General features: G+C 43.0%; 1 protein-coding gene across 2 annotated transcripts in view; it reads left to right on the forward strand.

Annotated features, from left to right (window-relative positions):
• Nucleotides 1-22,517, forward strand: part of ENTREP1 (endosomal transmembrane epsin interactor 1) — a 72,345-nt gene extending 49,828 nt beyond the window's left edge. For both annotated transcript variants that reach the window (XM_056848641.1, XM_056848640.1), the window contains exons 7-11: nt 198-327; nt 971-1,040; nt 12,552-12,689; nt 17,560-17,849; nt 22,273-22,517. In XM_056848641.1, coding sequence (XP_056704619.1) covers nt 198-327; nt 971-1,040; nt 12,552-12,689; nt 17,560-17,849; nt 22,273-22,476 — 832 coding nt within the window. In that variant the 3' untranslated portion in view covers nt 22,477-22,517. The remainder of the gene's footprint in view (nt 1-197; nt 328-970; nt 1,041-12,551; nt 12,690-17,559; nt 17,850-22,272) is intronic.
• Nucleotides 22,518-26,377: the final 3,860 nt, after the last annotated feature.

Genomic DNA, 26,377 nt, shown 5'->3' on the forward strand with positions numbered 1-26,377 from the left:
TAGACTGCAGATAACCAGCACTTCAGAGAGGATTTAATGAATATTTTATTACTTCTGCACTGGATTTTGCCACTATGTGCTCTAGAATTCTACAAATCACTCTTTGTTAGTTTGTGGAAGCATCACTGAATTCTTTGTGAGTACCTTTCACAGAAAATTTAACTGATCTTCATAACTAATACAAGCCTTTCTCCTAGGATGTTGGGTTCAGATGTCATTCCACTACCATGTATTTATGGAGCTAGAATGAAAGGAGTCGAGGTTTTCTGCCCCCTCGATCCCCCACCTCCTTATGAAGCTGTGGTGAGCCAGATCAGTCATGAGCAGGTACTACCTACTGGGTTCCCAATGTTTAACATGCTTTCACAATGGACCTGGATAAGTTGTCACGTACTTCAGACAACCAAATTTGCACTCCTAGTATATATTTCTGCTTACAAATAAGACCAGTAGATTCAGGGGAATTAAAAATATTTACTTAATTCAGACTATGTATATCTTGAGTGTGGACTTCCTTTATATTAGAGCCCCTAAATTTAACAGTAAGTTATCAGTCCTTTTTATATTTGCTGGCCATCTGAGCTTTTAAAAAATGAAGAGAATGTTTTGCTGCTCTCAGCATACCTTTAGAAGATGTTAAGCATTTCTGTAAGGATGAAGTAGTCTTCCATTTTTCCATACTGAAGCAATAAAGAATGGGTTTTTATCATAGAATTGGGGCTTTTTGCCTAGTTGCAGTTAGGCCCTCCACCTGCAGGGCCTAAGAATGGTGTACTTGCTGCCTCTTGAAAAGTCTTGGGCTTAGGGTAAAGTGTACATTTTATTATTGTTTATTTTTTGACACTGAAAAGATGCTAATTGGAGAATAGATTATTGTTCTTATGGATGGTTTGTATTCAACTGAAAATTTCTCAATGATCTCTTACCGTCCTATTAATATTTGTTTGAACATTGTTAATTTTGTGTTTAGGAAGGCACATTTCAAATAACAGAAACAGTTAGTGGTCCATCAAGGCAAAATGATACACAAGTACCCCAAGGTAAGATTTAAGTTTTGAAAAAGAGCTTACCTGATTTTGGGTTAGTGGTAATAATGAACTACAAAGGAGCATATTAATTAATCATATCCCCCCCACACCCATTAGTTTAAAGTGTCTTTTTATACTTATCTTCATAATAGTAGTTTCTAGCAATACTATGCTGGTTTGATTGTATGTTGTTCTATGGAGCATCCATGTTGTCCTAAGGAGCATCAATTTTTCCTTAATGCATTTGTTCTGTCTCTGACGCTTGATTTCATTGGAATATTTGCCCACAGTTTAGAAATGTGTCCATATAATTTAGATTGAAACCCAATATGAAGTGGTTAGAGGATCAGATTAGAATAGGGGAGACTCAGGTTGAAATCCTCATTCAACCATGAAGTTCCCTGAATGATCTTGAAATAGATCATTATAGTACTATAGCTCAATATTGACAAACAAATAGTATGCCTACATCTGTCTTGCTCTGAACTGGATGGTCCAGGCTAGCCCAATCTTGTCAGAAATCGGAAGCCAAGCAGGGTCAGCCATGGCTACTACTTGGATGGGAGACCACCAAGAAAGTCCAGGGCTGCTATGCAGAGGCAGGCAATGGCAAACCACCTCTGTTTGTCTCTTGCCTTGAAAACCCTATGGGGTCACCATAAGTTGGCTGCAACTTGATGGCACTTTCCATCACCACAGCTGTCTTACAGCTTCCCCTCCCTATTCCTTGGTGCAGAGAAACTGTTGTGTGGATGCTCTGTTACCACTGCGAATGCCTCTGCATTCACAGCAGCAACAAGAGCTACATTAAGCATTGTTGCCATTTGGAAACAGCCTTAAATACCTTTAAAAAAACACATTCAAGCTCTGTTTTCAAGCAACAAATGCGAAAAAAACCATTACTTCAAAGAGTGACAGTGAACACAGTGACAATATTAATCGATGTTAAATTAGGTACATTTCAATCCAATGGACTTTAATGAAAGATGTTTAAGCATATGTTTCTATTTCTTCAGTTGAAATGAATGGTACCTTAAAAAGCCTAACTCCATCTGGATAGAACCCTGAGTGTTTCTACAATGTTTTTAATGTGCAAAATGATTTGCACCTTGTTAGCCATCCAGTAAGGAGTGATAATACTCATTCTTTTTACAAATGGGGAATTGAGTATATGTCTTCATTATGTTTATAGAGTGGCTGAGATTTTAATTGTGGCCGCTGTGAAACACTATCAGTTGTTTCTCCATAAAGTTCTCTGATCTTCAAAATCACAACTTCCAGCATTGTTGTGTCCAGACATTAACATGCACATAACATGGTTTGTTAGGCCCTTTGAAATCAAATTGGGAAATAAATGGTGCTTCCTTATAGATCCCTGCTTATATTACTTTATCAGGGTGACTAATTACTTAAGCTATGCCATAAACCTACATGCATGTATGTATATGATGAAACTATAATCCACATTTTGCCTGAAAAATGCCCAGGATAAAAGCATTTATCACCTTTCCGCAGCTATATATCCAATCTTGTACTGCATTCGTATACTGCAGCTGTGAAGCAGCCTGTAGAAATACAGAGTGAATATGTTTGGTCCGCAGTACTTTCAATGTAGTTTTTGTGTAGTGTAATTTCAGACAAGGAAGAAAATAACCTAATCTCCTGTCAATGAAGTATTTCTCAAGTTTTACTAGAGCATGTCTCTGAATAAATAATATGGATTTTAAAAAATACTGTATTGTGTTTGCTGCATGGAAGTAATGTATCCCTAGCAAGGAAAATCTTTGTGCAATGATTATTGATCTGTACTTTTTATATAAATGGACAAACTGACATAGATTGAGGCTAATTTATTAATTTAATTTCTGTCACTAGAATCCTAATGTATTTAGAAAGTTGAGTGGCAAAGAGGGTATGTTGGGAACAGCAGAAAGAAGTGCTGGTTTTCTGTCTGTTTGGTAATTTTATTGATTTTCTAACTGTACAATCACTGGCAGAGTCTATGAAACCTGGCTTTCTCATGGGAAAAAAATGTGCCATGTTCTGTATGTCAGTCAAGGAGCTTTTGATTGCTATATAAGACTTTTTTTCTTGCCAGTAGAAATGTTTTCTCCCCATCATATGCCACTCTTTTACTCATTATTCTTTGCAGGCAGTGCTGCAGATATTAACAGCTGATCTTTATTAGTTCAAATTGTTACATATAAGCAAGTAACTGCATTTCAGCTGCATTTCTAGAAAATATAAATAATGTTAATTCTTCGTCGTGGCAGGCACACATGGGACTACGCATATGCAGGGCCAACCATGGAGAAGATTAGTAAGTTTCTAGAAGAGTCGGCTCCTCAGGAGCTCTCCCCCTCCCTTCCATAAGTGACCAAGCCCTAATGGCTTTTCCTGCCCAAGGATCATGCGATGGAGGGGCAAAGAGTACTCTTCCGCCAGTTTTCTTTCTGCCACTATGGAGAGAAGACCTGTTGTTGAGCTTCTGCGATCGGTTTCTTTTTCTTGAGATTTCTTTGTGTTGGGTTTTTCCTTTTTTTGCTCCATCATCGGTCCAATGGCTGTTTTTAAGAAATGCTGCAGCCGTGGCACTAAAATGGCCTCGAACAACGAGCAGCAAGATTGTCTTTTTCACCTGAGGGAAGGACATGTTATGGTCTCTTGCTGCATATGTGGTCTTTTCACCCCCAAGGCACATTAGGAGAGGTCGTTGAGGTTCAAGGCCTCGCTTTACAAAAAGTCACTCCATCCAAACCAGCCTGAGGATCAAGCCGTGACTCCTCGCTCTCCTGCTCCTTCAGTCCCTCCACCTCCAAAACGAGGGGAACAGATGGTCCCAGATAGCCAAAGAACCGCTTTGGAACCCCCACCCAAGACGAAGAAAAAGCACTCTTCTTCTTTGAAAGATAAGAACTCGATGTCAAAATCAGTCAGCGGCAAGTGGACCTGTTCAGAGCCATCGGCATCGGGAGACCATGGAAGTCGGTTGGTGCCTAAGTCCCCGTGCTGCCAACAATCACCATCTGTGTCTATCACAGCAGCAACAGAGGGCTGCTCCACTCCACCGCTCACCCTCCTGACGAGGCTCGGATTCACCAAGGTGGTGCTGTCTGCCTTGATGCCATACACCTCAGTGCCAGTGCGATTCCCTGGCCTCCAGGGCCGATTCTCATTCCCCTCAGCATTGAGGTTGGAGCCTGACTCCTCGCATGCTGAGTATGGTAGTGCCTGCCAATAGGCAACCCTGTACCCAATATACATCGGGCCACGAAATGTGCTTCTTGTTCTTGGACGAGAACGTGATTGAGATTCCCGAAGTCATCTCTGATATTGACAGAGCACGTTCCAGAGAATCATGCTACTCAGACCATCAGCACCACTATCATGGTTAGCTATCATGCAGGTGCTGTTTGCCACCATGTCATTCAAGGTGTGACTACTATACACACCGCCACCAGGATCAACCCCCGGGAATCACTGTCCAGGCCAAGGAAGGTCCCTTCAGTTCCATGTGCTTCTGACCCACGATCGTCCACCTTACATTGAGTTCGTGTCGACACTGATGTTTCTGAAGCATATCAGTGCCTTTCAGTTGACTATGCTCTTAGAATTGTCCCCTTCCTGAGAAGTGGTATGTTATCTTATTCAGTTAGTCACCTACTAAGCAGGACACAACTTAATTTACTCACACAAGTAAGTCTTTTAATTGAATAGCTTCAATGTAATATATGTGTATATGCATGTATTGTAAAGTCTTTAAAGTCTTAAAAGTGTATACAAGAATACAAGCAAGTTCTACATACTACTAAGTCTTAAAATCCAATACTTAAAATATAACAGTTAAAGAAGTCTGATTTAGTTAAAAGAATCTGATTCACACTATCTAGAATAGCATATAAGTAAATAGTTCATACATACCAAGCCCAGTATCTTCTGAGACCCTCTTATTCAAAGACTTAGAGAGATCTAACTTTCAAGCCTTTCCTTGCCTGTATTTATACTATCCAATATCAATTACATAATATGGTTTGCACTGTGAGATGTACACAACTGTAAGTCCACTTCAGCTTCAAGTCCACTTCAGCTGCTTACTCCCTGGGTACCTCCATATAAGGAGTTCCTCTTTCAGCAGGGTTATCTGCCGTTATAGCAACATACTAAACAGTCAATTTTAGCTTTACAAGATTCAGCTATTTTAGCTAATCCATACATCTATAATATTTAATTTTACTAACTTCATATCCTAAGGAACGTGGTAAAAATGAGTATATTTTCAATATTCTATCAAAACCCTATAATGTATAAATCTTAAAACCAGTATAACATTTATACAATATCCATTGAGAAATGTTTTTGGCAATGTCCACCATAGAGGATACTTTAGCTGATCGAGGGAAACACACTAAGGTCACACTAAACTTGAAGTTGTTAGAAGCTGCTGGAGAGGTAGCAACTAAAAAGTATTTCCTCTGATAAAAGACTTGGCACACTATTTGGCACATTCCATTCTCAAGGTCTTGTACAATGTTTAATTATAGAGACAGCAGAAACAGTTTCTCCGAAAGCAAAGGCCAACACAGACCTATTTTTTGAATGGAATAAAAAGTCTTTTGCCCAGGCTTGTCTAGCTAAGGGAAGATAAGCTTCTAAATGGCTTTTTTATGAGAATTGTGATTCTACAATAGGGAAATTCTGTCTATGAACAATACTAACATAACAGTTCATATGTTCCAGTATGTTAAAGCCTGCAACATTTCAACCTCACGTCGGAGGCAAGTTGAGCCAGGGTCAGACCAGGAGGACAAGGGGGTCACGGGTCCAATGTCGGATCCAAGGATACTTCTGTCCTCTCACTGGACGATGCAGTCAGTGACCCGACACTGATCTCGCCCACTGAGGATCTCTGCCTGTTTTCAGAGCAATTGCTTTGTATAGCTAAGGCTCTGTGATTGGAGGCTACGCAGTCGGATCTGACGACTTCGGATCCGATCATAGTATAGCCCCAACTCTGGTCCTGCTAAACTCCCCATGGTTCAGGGAATTAAGGAAGTAGCTATGGCCATCTGGGAAAGGCAAGCTTCTGTAGTTGCCTCTATTAAAAAACTAGAGAACCTGTATAAGGTGTTGGAGGCTGTGATTTTCTGTACAAGCATCCTCAGGCCAGTTCCATCATAATGGCGGTATTAGCAGCCAAATATAAATCAGGACCCCACTCATCCCCCCTTGGATAACGAGGGCCACAAACTGGATAGCCTAGGCCAGAGGTGTCAAATGTGCGGCCCATGGGCTGGATGCGGCCCGCGGAGGGCTTTTCTCCAGCCTGTGGAACTAAGACAGACAGCCCCCTCCCTTTCTGGGCTTCCTGGGGCTGCTCCGGCCCTGCGAGCCCAGCCAGGATCTTTCCTCCCTCCCTTTCTGGGCTTCCCAGACTGGAGCGGCCCTGGGAGCCCAGCAGGATCCTTACCCCCTTCGTTTCTGCACTTCTCAGACTAGAGCAGCCCTGGGAACCCAGCAGGATCCTTTCTGGGCTTCCTGGACCAGAGTGGCCCCGCTAGCCCAGCCAGGATCCTTCCCCCATGGGGCCAAGCCTGCCAAGCCTGCGGAGGCAAAGCAGCCAGCCCCAACTCCCCCTTCCTTTCTAGGCTTCCCGGGGCCAGAGCAGCCTGGGAGCCCACCCAGGATCCTTCCCCCTCCCTTTCTGGGCTTCCCGGGACTACTCTGGCCCCGTGAGCACAGCCAGCCGCCTTCCCCCCGTCCCTTCCCCGTCATCTTCCTTCCTTCCTTTCTCTTCCTTTTTCCTCTGCCTTTCTTTCTCTGCCTTTCTTTTTCTCCCTCTCCCTTTCACTCCCCCTCCCTCCCCTTCTCCCTCCTCCCTCTCTTTCTGGGCTTCCCGGGGCCAGAGCAGCCCTGGGAGCCCAGCCAGGATGCTTCCCCCTCCCTTACTGTACTTCCCAGGGCCAGAGCAGCCCTGGGAGCCCTGCAGGATCCTTTCCCCCTCCCTTTCTGGGCTTCCTGGGGCTGGAGCAGGATCTTTTCCCCATGGAGACAAGCTCGCCAAGCCTGTGGAGCCAAGGCAGCCAGCCCCCACTCTCCCCTTCCTTTCTGGGCTTCCTGGGGCCGCTCTGGCCCCACGAGCCCAGCCAGCCACATTCCCCCATCCCTTCCCCATCATCTTTCTTCCTTCTTTCTCTCCCTTTCTTTCTTTCCCTCTCCCCACCTCTCTTTCTGGGCTTCCTGGGGCCAGAGCAGCCCCGGGAGCCCAGCCAGGATCCTTTCCCCCTCCTATTCTGGGCTTCCCAGTGCTGCTCCGACCCTGTGAGCTCAGCCAGTCTCCGTCCCCCAACTCTTTCCCATCGTCTTTCTTCCTTTCTTTCTCTGCCTCTTTCTTTCTTTCTTTCTTTCTTTCTTTCTTTCTTTCTTTCTTTCTTTCTTTCTTTCTTTCTTTCTTTCTTTCTTTCTTTCTTTCTTTCTTTCTTTCTCTTCCTCCCTCCCCCTCTTCCCCCTCTCCCTCTTTCTCTCCTGTTTCACTCTTTCTCTCTCTTGCTTTCTTCCTTTTTATTTCTCTTTCTCTTCTCTCTCTCTTTCTCCCTGTCTTTCTGGACTGGGAGAGGGCTGCAGGCTCACTAGTCAAGGCAGCCAGCCCTCTCCTAGTCCAGATCTGGGCTAGTGAGTTTGCTGTGGGCCCACCCACCCCCATCCAGTTCTGGGCTGCTGAGCCCGCTGGGAGCTCGTCAGCCAAGGCAGCCACCCCCTCAGTCTAGATCTGAGCTGCTGAACCTGCTGGGAGCTTGTCAGCCAAGGCAGCCACCCCCCCCCCCACTAGTCCAGATCTGGCTGGCAAGCCCTCTGGGAGCTCGTCAGCCAAGGCAGCCACCCCCTCCCAATCCAGATATGGGCTGGTGAGCCCCCAGTCCAGATATGGACTGGTGAGCCCGCTGCGGACTCCCCAGCCAAGATAGCCACCCCCCCAGTTTAAAATTTTTTAAAAAATAATGCCAGGGACTAGAGATACAAACTTTACAGAAGACACATGCAAAGTCAATTAATGATATTATTTTTACTTTACTTTTTACTTAAAATACAAACATACTTAAAACCATAACAATAAGACTGTTAAATAAAAGAAAATACTGTAAGAATGTTATTGTTGTAAGCTTGTTTGTGTTTTAAGTAAAAAACAATATCATTAATTGACTTTGCCTGTGTCTTTTATAAAGTTTGTATCTTCAGTATCTGACATTACATTTTATGGCATTGATTTATTTATTTACACATGGCTCGGCCCGACCAAATGACATTTATGTCATATCTGGCCCTCCTAACAAATGAGTTCAACACCCCTGGCCTAGGCCATTTATTTTATTCTATGGAGGTATTGGGTCTTCGGATCTCTAATTTTAGTGCCCTGATGGGCCATTACCAAATGGCTCTATGGGATAGATTTTCCAAGGTTCTGGATTCTCTCTCTGAGGAGAAAAAGATCCTCCTGAATGTGCTGCAACTCAAAGGCCAGCATCTGGGAAAGCAGCAGATAGCTGTAGCCGGACACATGGCTGACTCTTCTGGCAGGGCCACTGCTTCAAGCATGGTCTTCAGGAGACATTCCTAGCTTTGTTCTTCCTCACTCCTGACGTTATGGCCATGGTGGAGGATCTTCCCTTCAACACCAAAGCGCTCTTTTATGAGCAGACAGAGGACATACTCCATAACCTGAGGAAACAAAAGGCTACTGACATGTCTCTAGGTGTCACCCAATCCTCAGGCCCACCTTACAGGCCTAAACCTTTTTATAGGCAAGGCCAAAGATATTACACAAGCAGGTTCAATAGAAACTAACCTTCAATTTACCAGCCCCCTCAGCCTAGGCCCTACTCTAACCCTCACCAGGGTAAAAGGTTCCCTCCTAAAAACAAGAACAGGAAGGGTGGCCAATACCCTCAGGATCATGGGTCAAAAAAGGTTTCGGCATGACTAGGCCATACTTCACACACAGCTGTGCCAATGTTTTTTGAGAGGCTTTGTATTTTTTTCAGTAAATGGTTGGAAATTACTAATGAGTCTTGGGTGTTGAATATGATTTGGAGTGGTTACTACTTGGAGTTTCTCTCAGTGCCCGAATGCAACCCTCCCCCCTCTCACAGAGCATCTGACCCACCAGAATTACTTGAGGAGGTATAGGGCTTGCTGGGCAAGGCGGCAGTTCAGATTGTCCTGCCCTCTGACTGCCAATATAGTTTTTTCTCTAGGTATTTCCTGGTTGACAAAATGGGTGGACCTATACTGGATCTAAGGTCTCTTAATAAGTGCATCCATGTCCACAAGTTCAGAATACTTTCTCTAGCAGAGGTGCCACCCCTCCTTTCAGAGCACATGTGGTTCATGGTATTAGACCTGAAGGATGCCTACTTTCATCTTGCGATTCACAGGTCTTGCAGGAAATTTCTTAGATTTTGCTGTGGTGGACGTGTGTATGAGTTCACAGTATTGCCTTTTGGCCTAGTCACAGCACCCTGAGTGTTCATGAAGGTGGTGGCAGAAGTTGTGGGTTTGCTGGTCATCAAGGACTGTGCCATACTCCTGTACTTAGATGACTGGCTCGTCGTGGGAGACTGCAAACAACACCATTTGCATTCAGTTTCCTTGGTGACTGATACACTCACAGGGTTAGGCCTAGTGATCAACTATGATAAATCTAAGCTCACTCCATCTAAACACATTGATTTTATAGGAGCAGTTTTGGATTCACAGAAGGCTGTGGCCTTTCTGCCCCTGCCCAGGGTTAGAGCCATACAAAATTTAGTGCGTCGGTTTTTCAGCCAGTGTTACCAAAAAGCAGTAACCATGCAAAAGCTGATGTGTCTGATGGCATCCACCACCACTCTAGTCCCCTATGCTAGCCTAACAATGAGACAGTTGTAAAATTGGTTCATTAGATCTTTTCATATGAATATTGACCCTCAATGGAAGAGGTTTTCAGTCCCTAGTCAAATCAGTTTCCTGGTGGTCTAAAGATTCTAATTTGCTACAGGGTATTAGTTTTGGTGTGACCACTCATGATATACAGATTTTCACGGATGACTCCTTAGGGGGTTGGGGTGCCCATTGTGGGGATCTAGTCACCAAGGGCAGGTGGTCACACAGACAAGCTACTTTACACATTAACATTCTTGAAATGAAGGCAATTAAACATGTCCTTCTTTTTCAGAGGTCCTCACAGGGAACACCATACTGGTCACCATGGATAACACGACAGCAAGTTTTACCTGAACAAACAGGGTGTTATCCATGGTGTCAAGAAGCTTTGAGGATATGGATTGGGCGATCAACCATCGAGTGGCTATCACTGCCATCCATGTCACAGGCTGCTCAAATATCACAGCAAATCCCCTCAGCAGAGACAGCTCACAATCATGAATGGGCCATCCACCATGCATTCAGAGATCCCATATTCAAAAAGTGGGGTTGGCCAACCATCAACCTTTTTGCCACTTCCACAAACACCAGATGCCCCCTATTCTGCTCAAGTGAAGTAGGGGACCCCGTGTCCCTACGTGACTCATTTCAGCTATGCTGGCCAGATGCCCTTATGTATGTGTTCCCTACTATTCCTCTCATCCTGACAGTGGTTGGGAAAATTCTAACGGACAAGGCAAATGTAATCCTGATAACGCCTTTTTGGCCAAAGAGGCTATGGTTCCCAACTCTGTGGTCCGTTTCCTGGGGGAACTACTTGATGCTCCCAGTGTCCCCAGAACTCCTGTCCAAGGGTCAAGTACTACATCACGACCCATGCATGTTACGACTCACAGCATGGAGGATCAGGTGGTAGCCCCCTGGTCAGATAGGGTTGCTGAGGTACTATTGACTTCACATAAACCAATGCGTGTGGAATCGTTTCTTGTCATGGGCAGTAGGGAAGGAACTAATATCCCAGCCTGTCTGTTACCAGTGGTTTTTGAACATTTGTTGACATTAAAGGACATAGGCCTGTCCAATTCATCCATTAAGGTCCACTTAGCGGCTATATCCACTTTTCATGATGGGCTACACTCAAACTCTTTGTTTTTCAATAAATTATGTACACAGTTTTGAAAAGGCCTTTATAATATGTTTCCCCATTATGGCCCCATTACCACAGAGGAGCTTGTCCCTGGTTCTCTCCCAGTTGATCTCCAAACCCTTTGAACCGATGGCCTCATGCGACCTGGCCTTTTTATTGTATAAAACAACATTTTTAGTAGCAGTTACTTCTACCAGTAGGGTCAGTGACTTGAGGGCTCTAAGGTATGACCCCTCCCCATTTACAAGGTGTTTTTTTTCCTAATAAGGTAGAGCTCAGGCCGAGCCTATCTTTTCTGCCAAAGGTGGTTTCAAGGTTCCATCTTTCTCAGGACATTGTTCTCTCTATATTTTTTCCAGACCCCCCAGTCTTCTTCTGATAAGCAGTTGCATATACTCAATGTACGCCGGGCCTTATTGTTTTATTTGGACAGAACCAAAGACTTCAGGATTGATAGCAACCTTTTAATTTGTTTTCAGGGTCCAAAAAAAGGGAGAAGTGGTGTCTGCACAGACACCGTCACAATGGGTGTCTTCGGCTATCTGCCTAGCGTACGATTCTGCTGAGGTAGACTGTCCCTATCCAATACATGCACATTCTACATTTTTTCCAGGCAGGCTTCCTCAGCAGCATTTTCTTCTAGCCTCGACATCCTGGACATCTGCAAGGCTGCTACCTGGGTGATGCTGGTCACATACATACGGCATTACACCACTGATGTGGATTCAAGAACTGAAGCATCTGTGGGGAGAGCAGTACTGAATTCGTTATTCTGGTGAACGGCACACACCCTCCTCCACAGTAAGTGAGCTTGCTATTCCTCCATGTGGGACTGCACAGAAGCCACAATGACAAAAATAGTGTTGCACTGTTGTTCATCGAGTGGTCTTGTGTGCAGGCACACATCCCTACCTCCATCTCTGCTGTGGGCTGTCACAGCTTAAGGTGGTCTCTCCATGGCGGCAATTGGAGAACTGTGGGAAAAATGCTCCCCACCCCTTCGTCATGTGATCCTTGGGTGGAAAAATCGGTTAATGTTTGGTCACGTACGGAGGGGAGGGGGAGCACTCCTGAGGAGCCAACTCTACTTGAAGCTTACTAATCTTCTCTGTGGCTGGTCCAGCACATGCTCAGTCCCATGTATGACTGCACAGAAAACCATTCAACAAACAATAGTAAGTGCAACACTGTTTTTTCAAGAGGAACTGGGGCAAGACTAGGTTAAACACTTACTAAATGCTACTTATTTCTAAAGCCTTTTTGGTGCATTTGGAAGAAGAAGAATTAATGAACAGTTTGGAATCCAGTATTTGGCTTAAAATCTAATTATATAATTAATAGTGAAATATTAGTGGAAATCTGATCGAATTATTCAAGTACCTCCTGAAGATCTTTCTTCATATGGATTATACACAAGTTTATGGTTTTCCTTTCTCTGTCTCTTTTGTATTTTTTAATAGATGAAGATGTCGGTTCTAGAGAGACCACCATACATCCAAATTTGAGTTTAAGATCTGCAGAAACCTGCAAGAGACCCCTCAAGCCTCTTAGAAAACGATCAAAAAGTGACCCTATGATGCATGGCTTTCCATCCAGAGGTGAGTGCATTTTCCAGAAAGTCTGATAGAATTCTTTTTTGTATGAGGCCACAAAATAAAGCAGGCATATTTTCTCTAAAGAGTGCATGGTTGGGTCTCCTGTGGAACTGATACCTTGGAAGGGTAAGTTACCGTATTTTTCGCTCCATAACACGCACTTTTTTCCTCCTCAAAAGTATTTTGGGCTTGAGGCCCAAATTTCAGCTCCTGGAAAACTATGGCATACAGAAATAGAAAAATATTTTGAATTCATAAGTATGAAACTCACTAACTCTAAGCCCTACACAGGAATTAAAAATATTTCAGATTACTTGGGACCCACTAGCACATTCAGGAAAGATTTAGTTTATGTTTTCTAATCCTGATCATAGAGTTGGATGGTGCCATACAGGCCATCTAGTCCAACCCCCTGATTAAGGGAGGCTGCAGCCAAGAAATCAGAAGGAGATTGAGACTGGGAAGGGCAGCCATGAAGGAGCTAGAAAAGATTTTGAAGTGTAAGGATGTGTCACTGGCAACCAAGACTAGATTAATTCATGCCATCGTATTCCCTATTACTATGTATGGGTGTGAAAGCTGGACAGTAAAGAAAGCTGACAGGAAGAAAATAGATTCCTTTGAAATGTGGTGTTGGAGGAAAGTGTTACAGATTCTGTGGACTGCCAAAAAAACAAATCAGTGGGTTATAGACCAAATCAAGCCTGAACGGACCCTAGAAGCTAAAATGACTAAACTGAGGCTATCGTATTTTGGTCACATCATGATACGACAAGAGTCACTGGAAAAGACAGTCATGCTAGGAAAAGTTGAGGGCAGCAGGAAAAGAGATGGATTGACTCAAAGGATTGACTCAATAAAGGAAGCCACAGCCTTCAATTTGAAAGATCTGAGCAAGGCTGTCAAAGACAGGACATTTTGGAGGACTTTCATTCATAGGGTCACCATGAGTCGGAAGCGACTTGACGGCACTTAACACACACACACACAGCCTAGAGCATCCCTGACAAATGTTTGTCCAGTCTCTGTTTAAAGATTCCCAATGAGGGGGAGCTCACCACCTCCTTAGGTAGCTGATTCCACTGTTGAACAACTCTTACTGCAAAAAAATTTCCCCCTAATATCCAGCTGGTATCTTTCAGCCCACAATTTAAACCCATTATTGCGACTCCTATCCTCTGCTGCCAAAAGGAACAGCTCCCTGCCCTCCTTTAAGTGACAGCCCTTAAAAAACTTAAAGAGAGCAATCATGTCCCCCTTCAACCTCCTCTTGTCCAGACTAAACATCCCCAACTCCTTCAGCTTTTCCTCATAAGGCTTGGTCTCCAGGCCCCTCATCATCCTCGCTGCTCTCTTCTGTATCTGCTCGATTCTATCCACATCCTTTTTGAAGTGAGGCCTCCAGGTACAGCCTGACCAATGCAGTGTACAGCGGAACTATGACATCTTGTGACTTGGGCATTATGCCTCTGTTGATGCATCCCAAGACTGAATTAGCTTTTTTTGTCGTTGCATCACACTGGCTGCTTATATTTAACTTACGGTCCACCCATACCCCATGATCTTGTTCACACACACTGTTACCCAGAACTGTATCCCCCATCCAGTTGTTACCAGATGTAGAATTCCGCATTTATCCGTGTTGAATTGCATCTTGTTCACATCTGCCCACTTTTCCAGTGTGTTCAGATCTCGTTGAATTCTATCTCTGTCTTCTGGTGTGCTCGCTGCTTCTCTCAATTAGGTGTCATTTTCAAATTTAATGAGTAGTCCCTCCACACCCTCATTCGGATCATTTATAAAAATATTGAAAAGTACCAGGACCAACACCAAACCCTGTGGCACTCCACTGGACACCTCTCTCCATTCAGATGAAATGTAATTGACAACTACTCTTTGAGTGCGGTTTTCCAACCAGTTACTATCCACCTACTATTCACAGTCCTCTAGTTTACCCATCAGAACATCATGGGGAACCCTGTCAAAAGCTTTACTGAAATCCAGGTAAACAACATTGGCCACATTCCTTGATCCAGTAACTCATCACTCGGTCAAAGAAGCAAACAAGGTTGGTCTGACAGGACCTGTTGGGGACAAATCCATGCTGACTTCTCCAGATCACCAAGTTGTTCTTCAGATGCTTGCAGATTGATCTCTTTAATTTCTGCTCCTGTATTTTCCCTGGGACAGAGGTCAATATGACTGGCTTATAGTTTCCTGGGTTATCCCTCCTCCCTTTTTTGAAAATCTGCATAACGTTCGCCCTCCAGTCATGTGGCACATCGCCTATCTTCCAAGGGGTCTGGAAGATGATGGACAAAGGCTCTGCAAGTGCTCTAGAAAGTTCTTTTGAGTACTCTTGGGTGCATACCATCTGGCCCGGGGATGTATACTCATCCAGTGCAGCTATGTGCTTCTCAACTCCCTCTCTGTTCATGTCAACCAGCAGCTCGGACACTGTGCCTTGCCTACTATCATCTCTAGATGACCCCGTTCTTTTATTCAGGGAAAAAACTGAGGCAAAATAGGCATTGAGCCTTTTTGCATTCTCTCTGTCCTCTGTCAGAGTTTCTCCATTTTCACCCATCAGTGGGCCTATGGCCTCTTTGCTCTTCTGTTTGCTCTTCACAGATCTGAAGAAGCTTCACTTGTTGTAGCAAGCCTCCCTAGCCAGCATCAGTTCACTGTGAGTTTTGGCCTTTCTAATGGCTGACCTACAGTACCTAGCAGTCCGCAGATACTCTTCTTTAGCGGCATGTCCTTGCCTCCATTTCTTGAACATTTCCTTCATCTCCCTTATGTCATCATGGAGTTCTCTGTTCATCCATATTGGCTTTTTGGATCCTCTACCATGTTTCCTTCTTGTTGGAATAGTGAGGGCTTGAGCTAGCTCTTGTTTTAGGAGAGCCCACCCTTCACTTGCTCCTTTCCCTTCCAACAGTCTTGCCCATGGAATGCTTCTCATCATACCTCTGAGTTTATTAAAATCTGCCCTACCAAAATCTAACAGACACACGTGGCTACAAATTTCCTTGATCCCCCACAGCAAAAGGAATTCTAGGAGGACATGGTCACTTCCCCATAAGGTCCCCACCATCTTCACCTCATCTACTATCTTTTGCCTGTTGGTCAGCATTAATTCGAGTATGGCTGAGCCCCTCATAGCTACCACCACCATTTGATGAAGGAAGTTGTCTGCCATGCAGGTGAGGAACTTGCGTGATTGTGGATGCTTTGCAGAGTTTGTCTCCCAGCACACATCAGGGAAGATGAAATCACCCATAACTACCAGCTCTTGTTGTTTGGATACCCTGGAAGGCAGCATCCACCTCCTCACCCTGGTCAGGAGGTCTGTAGCCAACTCCAACCACAATACTGGTTGTCCTTCCTTCCCTTATCCTCACCAGATACTTTCCACTGGGCTGTCACCCTCTCCTCCAGTATTTCTTGACAAGCAAACCCTCTCCTCACATACAGCACCACTCTGCCACCTCTTCAGTTTTTCTTGAACAACTCATATTCATCCACTACTACATTCCAGTCATGGGAATAATCCCACCAAGTCTCTGTAATGCCTACTAAATCATATCCCTCTGACTGCCCTGGGTGCTCAAGCTCTTCTTTCTTATTGCCCAAGCGTTGGGCATTGATGCATAGACACCTGAAGCCCCACACCTTTGGCTTCTTTAGATCTGGTCCTCCCAGGTGGGCCTCTGCTGTTCGTTCTCCTTCATTTAAATCCCTACACTGGTCATCTCTTTTCCCTTCTGGTATTAGTTTAAAGCTCTCCTGATGAATCTCTCCAAGTTTCTTCCAAAAACAATCTTCCCCGACCTTGAAAGGTGAATGTCATCGCATGCTAGTAGGTCATCATCCAGAAAGCCTAGCCCGTGGTCCCAGAATCCAAACTGCTACTGCCAGCCAATGGTTCACCTCCATTATCTTTTGTTCCTGTCACATTCCCCTTCCTCTGACAGGAAGGATCAAAGAGAACATCACCTGTGCTCCTATTCCCTTCAGCTTCTTCCCGAGAGCTTCATAGTCAGTGTTAACGTTTTCGATGGTGTTCACGGCCATGTCATTGGTTCCCACATGGACCATCACAAATGGGTAATGATCTGAAGGTTTGACCAGTTTTGATATTTGGTCTTTAATCTTCTGCATCTAGCTTACAGCAAAGGTTGCTTTTGTGTAGTTAACCAGATAACCTGAAAGGCTGTTGCATCGAGCCTGAGTGCAGAGTGAGCACAAGAGCATAATATATTAACCATACCATTAGGGATGACTTCCTTTTTAAAGTTTTCATACACATTGGAATTAATTTCTTTTAAAAACAGCAAGCTCACCAGGTCCCTTTTTTGTTGCCTTTGAAAAATAGTTGTTCTTGCAATAGTAACAGAGATCTTGTATACATGTATATCTTTGCTGGTTGCTCCTCCCTCCCTTTGAAAGCTGCTCCTATAACAGGAGGAGGTCATTTCATTTTACCTTGACCAGTAAACATCTTACTTAAATTCCTGTTATTGATGTTGTAGTTGAGAGCCAGCATGGTGTGATGGTTAAGAGCGGTGGTTTGGAGCCTCTAATCTGGAGAACTGGGTTTGATTCCCCACTTCTACACATAAAGCCAGTCACAGCTCTCTTAGAGCTCCCTCCTCCCCCTCCTCTTCATATCACAGTAATAACAATATGTTTTTCTCCTTGTGTGGTCCTTTGGTGTGACGTTTGAGAATCATTACAAAATTGCTTAGTTCAGATATTAGACACATTTCTCCTTAGCAATGATGTCTTTCTTCTGATCTTTTGTTTGTTACTGATGTTTTCCCATTAAATTACTCAAACACATTCAGTAGGATTTCTTTTTTGTTTATAGGTCCAGTGCTAAGCTGTGAAGCTGCCACACAAACAGAACTAAAGCCAGACCTGGCTACTGTTGTTTTGCGAAAGAGTCTGAGAGCAAAGGCTTTGCGTTCGAGGCCTCAATCTTTGATAGACTACAAATCTTACATAGACACTAAGCTGCTTGTGGCAAAGTTCCTCAAACAATCTTCCTGCAGCATGACCCCTGATATACATGAGCTAGTGGAAGACATAAAGTCAGTTTTAAAGTCAGACGAAGAGCATATGGAGGAAGCCATCACCAGTGCCAGCTTCCTTGAACAGGTAATTTGTTGTCAGAGCTGGACTTCTAAATGTTTCCTCAGTTTATCTGACATCTTTGACTTGCAGGATACAAGTTCAGTTGGCAGCTGTTCTTGGAACAGAAACATTACCTTTAGCATGGACCGCTGGCCTGTCAGCTTCATTTGTGGAAAGGCAAAACAGCTGTTCACTCATGATAATTTGTGGTCTTTACATTGTGGAGAATAGTACATCGAGGTAAGCTTGTGAAGTTACAAATAGGTCATTTTCTGATCAAGTTCAGAGTTCAACACCCAGAGCTAGCAGCAAGTGGCAAGAGGTGGTGGGTATGGCACTTATAAGAAAAGCCATGCTGGATCAGACCAAGGTCCATCAAGTCTAGCAGTCTGTTCACACAGTGGCCAACCAGGTACCACTAGGAAGCCCACAAACAAGACGACTGCAGCAGCGTTATCCTTCCTGTGTTCCACAGCACCCAATATATTAGGCATGTTCCTCTGATCCTGGAGAGAACAGGTATGCATCATGACTAGTATCCCTTTTTACTTGTAGCCATGAATAGTCCTCTCCTCCATGAACATGTCCACTCCCCTCTTAAGCCCTCCAAGCTGGCAGCCATCACCACATCATGGGGCAAAGAGTTCCACAATTTAGCTATGCATTGTGTGAAGAAATACTTTGTTTCATCTGTTTTGAATCTCTCACCCTCCAGCTTTAGCAGATGAACCACCTCATTCTAGTATGAGTATTTAGTGTCTCCTATATTTATAGGAAAGCAAAATTTAAATCTTACTGTTGTATAACAAAGTGATATGGTGAGCGAGACAAGCATGTACTAAGTAGATGAAGAAATTGTGGTGACACAACAAAGGTTTCCCTTAGGAAAGAATGTAGAGGAGGGATGGTATTTGCATGAAGCTGACAACTGCGTACACAGGAGATGGGAGGGAGATTTGTTGCTCCCTTCAACGGAGCAGCGCACACATTGTAGGGGAAGGGAGGTTATAACAGGGAACTGGATCATCTCCTGACTCTTCATAACTCTGTAAAATAAATTTATTTATTTTAGTTTACAAAATACTATACAAAATATTTTACAGAATTTCTGCTAACAAAACATACATAATAAAATCACATCTTAAAAACCATTTAAAACCAGAGCTAAAATACATACAGAAATATAAAAACTACAAATAAAACACTGGGCAAGAAGAAGGAAGAACAGGAAACAGCAAACAAAAACACTGCTGGCCGAAAAAACAGAAGGGGACAGACAAGTTTCCCTGGAGTGAAGGTTCCAGAGTTTTGATGCCATGACTGAAAAGGCCCTCTCTCAGGTTGCCATCTGTCTAACCTCAGAATGCAGGGGCACCCAAAACAGGGGCTTCAATAGATAACTGTAGTGATCAGGCTGGTTCATAAGGGAGTAGGTTATTCTTGAGGTATGTCGTGGTTAGGATTGTGCCAAAAACTTTTTTTGGTAAATTTCAAGTTCAGGTTTATTGGGCCAGATTTTTTTGGTAAACCTGGAATAAACTGAATACCTAAATAAGGGTATTCAGCTTTATTTCCAGGTTTTCCAAAAAATCAGGTCCATTATAGACTATGGAATTTGTTCCTGAAGCTCCTGTGGGGTCATTTTTGGAGGTATAGTTGCCAACTTTTCAGGGTAGTTTCAAGGAACTCTCCTTGCATGAACCCCGAAGTTTGGTGAAGATTGGGTCAGGGGATCCAATACTATGGGGTTCTGAAGGGCTTACCCCCTCCTCCATAGAAAAGCATTGTAAAGTTTACAATGCTTCTCTATGGAAGAAGGGGTGACCCTTTTGGGACCCCATAAAATTGAACCCCCTGTCCCAAACATTACCAAAATTTGGGATTCATGCAAGGAGAGTCCCTTGAAGCTACACTGCGAATTTGGTGACTCTACCTCCAAAAATGTCTCCCCCAGAGCTCATTTTAAAAATTCCCATAGGGAAAAGCTGAAGCTGAAAAAAAGCTGAATACTTATTCAGCTGATTCGGCAATTTCCGGCTTCCACTTTATTTCCAGTTTTAATGCTCAGCTTTAATTAAAACTGAAAGAAGCCGAAAAGGCCTTTTTTGGGTTTATTTCCAGTTCGGGTTTATCGATATGCACAATCCTAGTTGTGGTACCAACCCATAGAGAGCTTTAAACGTCAACACCAGCTCCTTGAATTGTGTCTGGAAACAGATTGGGAGCCAGAGTAGATGGGCCAATACTGGGGTGATATGGTCCCTACAACCCATTCCAGTCGGCATCCTGGGTGCAGCATTCTGTATCAATTAAAGTTTCTGAACATTTTCAAGGGTAGCCCCTCTTAGAGAGCATTGTAATAGACTTATCTAGATGTAACTAGGGCATGGGTCACAGTGGCCAAATCCTTTCTGCCTAGGAAAGGCAGCAACTGCCTAACCAGCTGCCTAAGCTGATAAAGGGCACTCTTGGCCCCAGTTGCTACTTGCTCATCCTGCAATAGGTCTGGGTCCAAGGGGAGTGCAAGCCCATCCAGAACAGGTGACACCTTAAATCCCAGGTTAGGCTTTCTGCTCACCAGCAGCACTTCCATTTTGGGATTATGCTTCAGTTACTAGCCTGTATCCACTCCAAAACTGGCTCGCTGGTACAGGGTTTCTACAGCCTCCCTGGGATCAGTTGGAAGCATGAGATAGAGCTGAGTGGCATCTGCATATTGGGGACAACCCAGCCCAGATCTCCAGATGTTCTCACCCAGCAGTTTCATGTAGATGTAACAGAATGTAGGGGACAAGAGAGAAACTTTCCAGACCCCACAGGCCAATGCAGCTTGTCCAGCACCACCTTCTGAAACCTGCCTTCCAGGTGTCAAAACTGGCTGCCCTCACCTGAGCTCCAGCCTTGTTGCACCATAACCAAGTCAGGGCAATAAACTCAAACCACCTTTAAAATGTAAAAGGTTTATTAAGGAATAAAAGTTCAAATCAGTTAAAACACAGGTTACAGAATCCTTAAGGCACGCTGGCAAGAAAATAATAAATGCTTGCTAAATATACTTACTACACTATTACATAGCAGATGTTGTTGCTGTAGGCTTAAGCTGGTTCAGGTCGTTCTTGTTTGCCCTGAGACATTGTGATAGTTGTTGCAGGTGAGCCAGAGTAACATGAAAAGCAATAGTAGGATAGAAGGTGAAGATCACTGCACCATGAACATAGCTGAACTTTTGGCAAAGTGAACCTAAGTCAGATGACCCATGACTTCCAATCAAAGTTGTTACCAGGGAGAAGTCTCTGGGTGGTTTAAACTGGTCTAGGCCAGAATAAGGTTCTCAGGAGTAAGGAGTGAGATCATTCCCCCCTGCTGTCTTCCCACAGATGAATCGAATCTCCCAATTAAGCTGGTATGCTGTCCTGTCCTTGAATACACACTATCTGCTGGCTAACTATCTGCAGGTGCAGCTTGTTAGCTACTAGCTTAGCTAGGCCTCTGTGAACTACAAAGCAAATTTCTAGGCACACAAAATGGAGAATAAACTTATGTAAACAAAAAAATGGACATCCTGTCTTCACACCAGGTAGGACCAGATCCACCATAAAAAGGTGCCTCCTAATCCCAGCCTGTAAAGGTGGTCCAGAAGGATACCATAATTGATGGTATAGAAAGCAGCTGAGAGATCCAGGAGAATCAACAGAGTAGCACTCCCTCTGTCCATTTGCCAGTGCAGGTTATACAAAAGGATAACCAAGACTGTTCTCAGTCCCATAAACAGGCCTAAAACCAGATTGCAAAAGATCTAAACAATGACTTCCTCTGAATAAGCATTTGTGCCATGACCTCAGAGATGAGTACAGATGTCTCAGGTTTTTTTAAAGCCTGCATTAAAAATTGTGTTTTAAAAAGTGAGCTCCTTGGGCTGGATTAGTGAGGCTAGGGGTAAATCCTTGGTACCCACTTGTTAAAGGATTGTGAGAGTGCATATATTTTGTAGACTTGTTACTGGAAACATAGAAAAAGTAGCATAAACGTTTTTAAAGATTTGTTCCAGAGCTGATGATTGGTTTAATTTTAACTAGAATCTTTTTTTATTGTATTCCTTGGTATTTATAGGTTTTATTATCTATTTAATTTTAATGCTATGTTGTTATGTTGTGAACCATCCTGAGTCCTCTGCTGAGGAGAGGGTGTGGGTTATAAATCAAATAAAACAAACAAACAAATAAAACTGATGTTTAGTATGATATATGTTCAGTTCCCCGATGTACATGTGATTTAAATATTTTGTTTTAGTGTAATATATGATCCCAATTAGACTTTACAGGGTGCAGTTTAAATACTCTTAACCCCCCCCCCAAACCTTCTCCATATTTAAGAACAGATGTGGAAATAGGTCACAGAAGGTAGAGAACTCTAAAAAATGACAATAGGCTCTTCTTTCTTTGTGAAGGTAATGACACCTGCTTATCCCTCTACATCACGAGCACATACTTTGCCTTTTAGAAGGCACCCAGGACTCCTGCACTTGGAGAGCTGCGGGGATGTGAGTACTTTCACTGTAGCAGAATTCCAACTGAGAGAGTGGAGAACTCCAAGGACAGAGCATGAACGGCCTCATAGTCTCATTGGAGTTGTACAGGAAACAGTGCTCTGAGCTTCTATACGTGATCCTTCCTGTTGGATGAGATGGACAGACCACGAATGTACTTTGTGAAAATGCCAATTAAAGGGAAAGCAATGTGTGCTTTCTACTTAGTGTTGCTTTTGGAAACAGTACTTGAAACTGCTAGAGGAACTGTATAAAAATCACTGTGTTTGACTTTGAAGTGGTTGTCTTAAAACTGCGATATTCAAGGGCAATTTGTATATTTGAAGTGTATTTCTTATTTTGGGATGTGGTGAAGACTCAAGGTTGTGAGCACATTAATCTTTGTGGACATAATTAATTCTTTCTATTTAATTTATACTATACAGCAAGTGCTTTATTCCTCCATTGTCTGTGGTTTCCCTTTCAGTGAATACCTACAAATCTGTTTTGGTCTCTTTGGGGGAATATAGGATAAGGTTAGCTTATATTTCTAACATAATGGAGATTCCCCCAACAGTAGAGCAGCCTTTCTTCTCTCAGTGAAAACTACACTTTAGTCCATTGTGAAAACTAGCATTGCAAATATAATGGAACACATTATGTCCTCACAAGTACCTATGTAAGAGTGAAGAAAGCTTAATTTAACAAGTTCATTGTGTTCTTTAGCCATGAGACAAGCCTGTCCCTCCTTCTGGCTCTGCAACTGAAATGACAGACATATATCTATGACTATGCCTGGGATTACTTTGGTTTAGCCTGCTCACCTTCCTGTGAGCATTTTCTTCCATTACTCCCAGAAGTCTGAACCCCCGTCTCTTTTCAGGCCTTCTGCTGTAATCTCAAGGCATCCAGGTATTCGATTTATTTACTGCTCAAAGACCAACAGGTCACAAGCAAAAGGAAAATAAAACACATATAAAGCAAACAAAATATATAAAAATCTTATATAGCTTTCATTTCAGTTTTCTCATTTTAAATAAATAGATACAGATAAAAAATTTAAAAGATAATACCGTCAAATGCCATAGACACAATTTTTGCGACTGCCAAGGACACATTTGGATCAATATCTGCTAGTAGCTTAACTACAAGCTCTTGCTTAGTAACAGGGCTCCATTTTTGAATATATCTATATATCCATTTATCATGGGACATGTGATATTTCTTGCAAGGCTCGAGCCGGGTATGAGTGATGGCTCCCATACTCACCAGGTGTTTCACCAAAGGCACCTGTCACCAGTCTCCTGGCCAGAGCAGCTGAAGTCTCAGGACATTCTTTGGCTGGTTACAGGAATTCAGCATATGATCGGGACTTGGACTTCACAGCTCAATTGGCCTGTGATAGCAGACGGGCTTGGGGGGATATGACATCGTACACTAGAACTAACCTCCAAGCCCTTATTAATTAAGGACCAAAAATTTAAATTATTGTGGTTTTTTATTGCTGTAATCAATCTTTTCCACCCATTTTTAGTGACCATTGTTTTTTGAAATTAGCTTTTTAAATTGCCTCTTCCTGGCCATCAGGGAGGTCAGTAATCTCAGAATTGGATCGCCTCAAAGCCCTATATAATCTGTGGATTTCCCTAAGCATATTCCAGCAATCTCTATATAACCAAGGTTTATTCCTGGTTTGAACTACAAGCCTTGAGAACGGCTCCCTCTTGAGGAGTAGATGCTGAAAGAGCTGGAGTATTTGCTCAAGAATTTCTAGTTCCCCAGAGAATGACATCTCTCTGGTAAATTGGAGTATATAGCTCTGACACGTGCTCAGATAAAAGGTACTATAGGCCTTGACAGATTTGTTGATAAACCTCCATTCTTTTTACAACTTTGTCAGAGCATGTTATCTCGATCCTAGGTTGTGAATTCAGCTTCTCACCAAAAGGAATGGTTAATTCTACATGATGAGGTACATGATCGCTACCCATTGGCTCTTTCACTCTAAATTTAGTAAAAAAGGATAGAAGATTAGGGGAGATCAAACAGTAATCAATGACACTACCTCCATTCTCATACAGGTGAGTTCTCCAAAGTTCCTTAAGTTTCTAAAACCATTCAGGTTTCTTGTAATAGGATAATGTCATATGCACTAATAAAATCCTGGGCCTCACTACAGGTGACACCGGTTTGCCAGCCAGCTACGTACCATGAAAGAACTTTAAAAAAAGTTCAACTTGAAGACTGATCAATAGATTGCATACAATGATCAGGCTTCTTTTCAACTATAATATGTGGCTCAAGAGGAATTGTTGGTCTTTGTGCTGGCAAGTCTTCAATTTCAATGGGGACAATAGCATCAGGGTCTTCTTGGGCTGTTGTAGTGCAAAGGGCAATTTATCAGAATCCAAAACTAATGAATCAAGAAGCATGCCAACATGATTTAAGAAACAATTATATTCAGATTGGAATGTAATGCTTCAAGTCTATTTAGCATATATAGTTGTTCAGACAATGGAAGTCAGTTAAATGAGCATAATAGTTTGGAGTCTACTTGATCATAATCAGCAGCTGATCTGTTTTGTCCATTTGGACTAGTTATAACTTGGGGATCCACAATCTTCGAACTTCTTACAGGGAGAAGGTGTAATTAAACCAATTAGCGGAGGGGCATCTGAGTTGTGCTTCCAGTTTTAGAGAGGAAATGGATTTTCCTGAAAGGGCAATATGCTCTCTTAAATTTGATAAAGGTTTAGTTGGTTTGTTAGCACAGCTTCTACATTTTCCTGTCAGAAGGGGCTTGATCTCTGAGTTGACAAAGTGTTTTTTAACTATGATGTTAAAGTTGCTCATAACATCTTATCTAAAAGCAGGCTAGGGATTGACCTTTAGAAGAATGACATTATAAGCCTTTGCGTATGAATCTGAAATCAGTCTTATTTTCTTTAATTCTGTGAGTTGGAATCTCCAGAAGAAACAATAGGTGACAATTAGCCCCTTTGATGACCAAAATATTGTTCTTCCCTGATACAGATAAACTTCAAGGTAAACTGAAAGTGGGTCGTATCTAACTGCACCCAAGTCCTCAGGTTTCAAGTGATCCTCATGCACGGATAACTCTCTGCGTCAGTAGGGTGATCTATCCTCACCCCGGTTGTCTGGTAGTCAGCTTGAGTAGTATTACAAGGACCTAATCTGCTGGTAATTTGGTCCAATTTATTGTGTATCTTCTGCATAGTTTCAGCAATTTAAAAGGTTTACGAAGCTAAAATCTGAAGTAAGTCAGAAATAGACTATGCACTTACTGAACCTCTAGATGTCTTGAATGTTTACCAGAATGCAGGCCTAGGATCCCCTCAGTTGTTCCGTTCATCCAATTTTGTAATACCATCTTGACTTGCATTCCCTGGGACATAGTGTTGTGGGGGCCTGCCTGTTCACCTGTTTTCCAGTACCTCCCCCCAGCACTGACAGCCTGCCTGGATGTAAATTATGGGGTGGAGGTGTAAGTGACAGGCAACTGATAATACCTGAAGGCAAAAGAGCCTGTTCCCATGTAAAAAGTCAGTTAAGAGAGGTGCAGGGGAGGGGATTGAGAGAGAGAATATTCCAAGACCAGAAGGAGAGGACAGAGTCTAAGAGTCAAATTTTAGACATAGGTATTTATGTACCCCCTTCAGCTTATCCCAGCCACTGCCCTCAATAGCAAAGCACTCAGCTTAAATAATGTAAAGTGAAATTCAGTAGCAAGTCTATGTTCTATATTAGACATTGACGCTACTTGTTTACCAAAAACAGTTATGAAAGATCAATTTTTTTTGCTGACATGATTTTTTGTGGCATTCTTTGGAGAAATACTTTCTGCTTTGGGGCTACAAAAATCCCACCTTCATTTAAAGAGGTTTCTTTTTCAGTACAAGAACAAGAAGCAAAATATGTTAGTGGCAGCCATTATCTCATGGAACAGACAAAAGATGGCTGCCCAGAGAAAGACTCCCAAGGAAATGGGAAACTTTTAGATTGCTGT

Source organism: Euleptes europaea, chromosome 4 (assembly GCF_029931775.1).
Source record: "Euleptes europaea isolate rEulEur1 chromosome 4, rEulEur1.hap1, whole genome shotgun sequence".
Classification (NCBI taxonomy): domain Eukaryota; kingdom Metazoa; phylum Chordata; class Lepidosauria; order Squamata; family Sphaerodactylidae; genus Euleptes; species Euleptes europaea.